General features: G+C 39.8%; 1 protein-coding gene across 2 annotated transcripts in view; it reads left to right on the top strand.

Annotated features, from left to right (window-relative positions):
• Window positions 1-836, top strand: part of LOC119586332 (polyadenylate-binding protein 2-B-like) — a 22,761-nt gene that overhangs the window by 14,802 nt on the left and 7,123 nt on the right. For both annotated transcript variants that reach the window (XM_037935046.1, XM_037935047.1), the window contains exons 3-4: window positions 21-193; window positions 591-785. In XM_037935046.1, coding sequence (XP_037790974.1) covers window positions 21-193; window positions 591-785 — 368 coding nt within the window. The remainder of the gene's footprint in view (window positions 1-20; window positions 194-590; window positions 786-836) is intronic.

Here is an 836-nt window from a genome sequence, read left to right as displayed (position 1 = left end):
TCCATTTATTCTTCATGCAGCACGAGTTCGCGAAATGGAAGAGGAAGCAGAAAAAATCCGACAGATCCAGTCAGAAGTAGATAAGCAAATGAATTTAGGATCCCCACCAGGGGCAGCTGGGGCCACATCACCTCTAAATATGTCCTTAGAAGAGAAGATGGAAGTAGATGCACGTTCAATATACGTTGGCAATGTGAGTACACTTCAAATTGTGTTAGGAAAGGACAGACATGTGAAAGTACTCGGATAAAGGAAGTTACATTTAGACTTCTAAATGAAACATATATGAGTAAAGACTTCTATTTTTTGAAACTTAAAATCTAGTCTGTGTTTGCCTTGTTAGTGCAAGTAGTTGCCATCTAGTTGGTATTAATGATGAAGAAAATCAGTCGTGAGTGAGGAAGGTACCTGTCATCCAGTTAAACTTTCGCTCTGATAATGACGAGTAATCTTCTCTCTGAATGCCTTGCTTGTGGCAGCTGTTAGATTGGTAATTGTTAAGATTTTTCTCATTATACTGCTGAAATATGCTAGATCCCAATTCACTTAGCAAGGTAATAAAAGTATGCATACCTAATTCATCTTTACAGGTTGATTATGGAGCCACAGCTGAAGAGCTAGAACAGCATTTCCATGGTTGTGGGGCAGTCAACAGAGTAACTATTCTATGTAATAAATACGATGGGCATCCAAAGGGCTTTGCTTACATAGAGTTTTCAGAAAAAGACTCAGTCCAGATGGCCATGGCACTTGATGAGTCACTCTTCAGGGGAAGACAACTCAAGGTAAGTTTCATTTCTTAGACCGGATATAATGCTGCAGAACAGCTGCCCCTG

The sequence above is a fragment of the Penaeus monodon genome, chromosome 21 (genome assembly GCF_015228065.2).
Source record: "Penaeus monodon isolate SGIC_2016 chromosome 21, NSTDA_Pmon_1, whole genome shotgun sequence".
In the NCBI taxonomy this organism is placed as follows: Eukaryota; Metazoa; Arthropoda; class Malacostraca; order Decapoda; family Penaeidae; genus Penaeus; species Penaeus monodon.
This window is presented reverse-complemented; position numbering and strand designations above follow the sequence as displayed.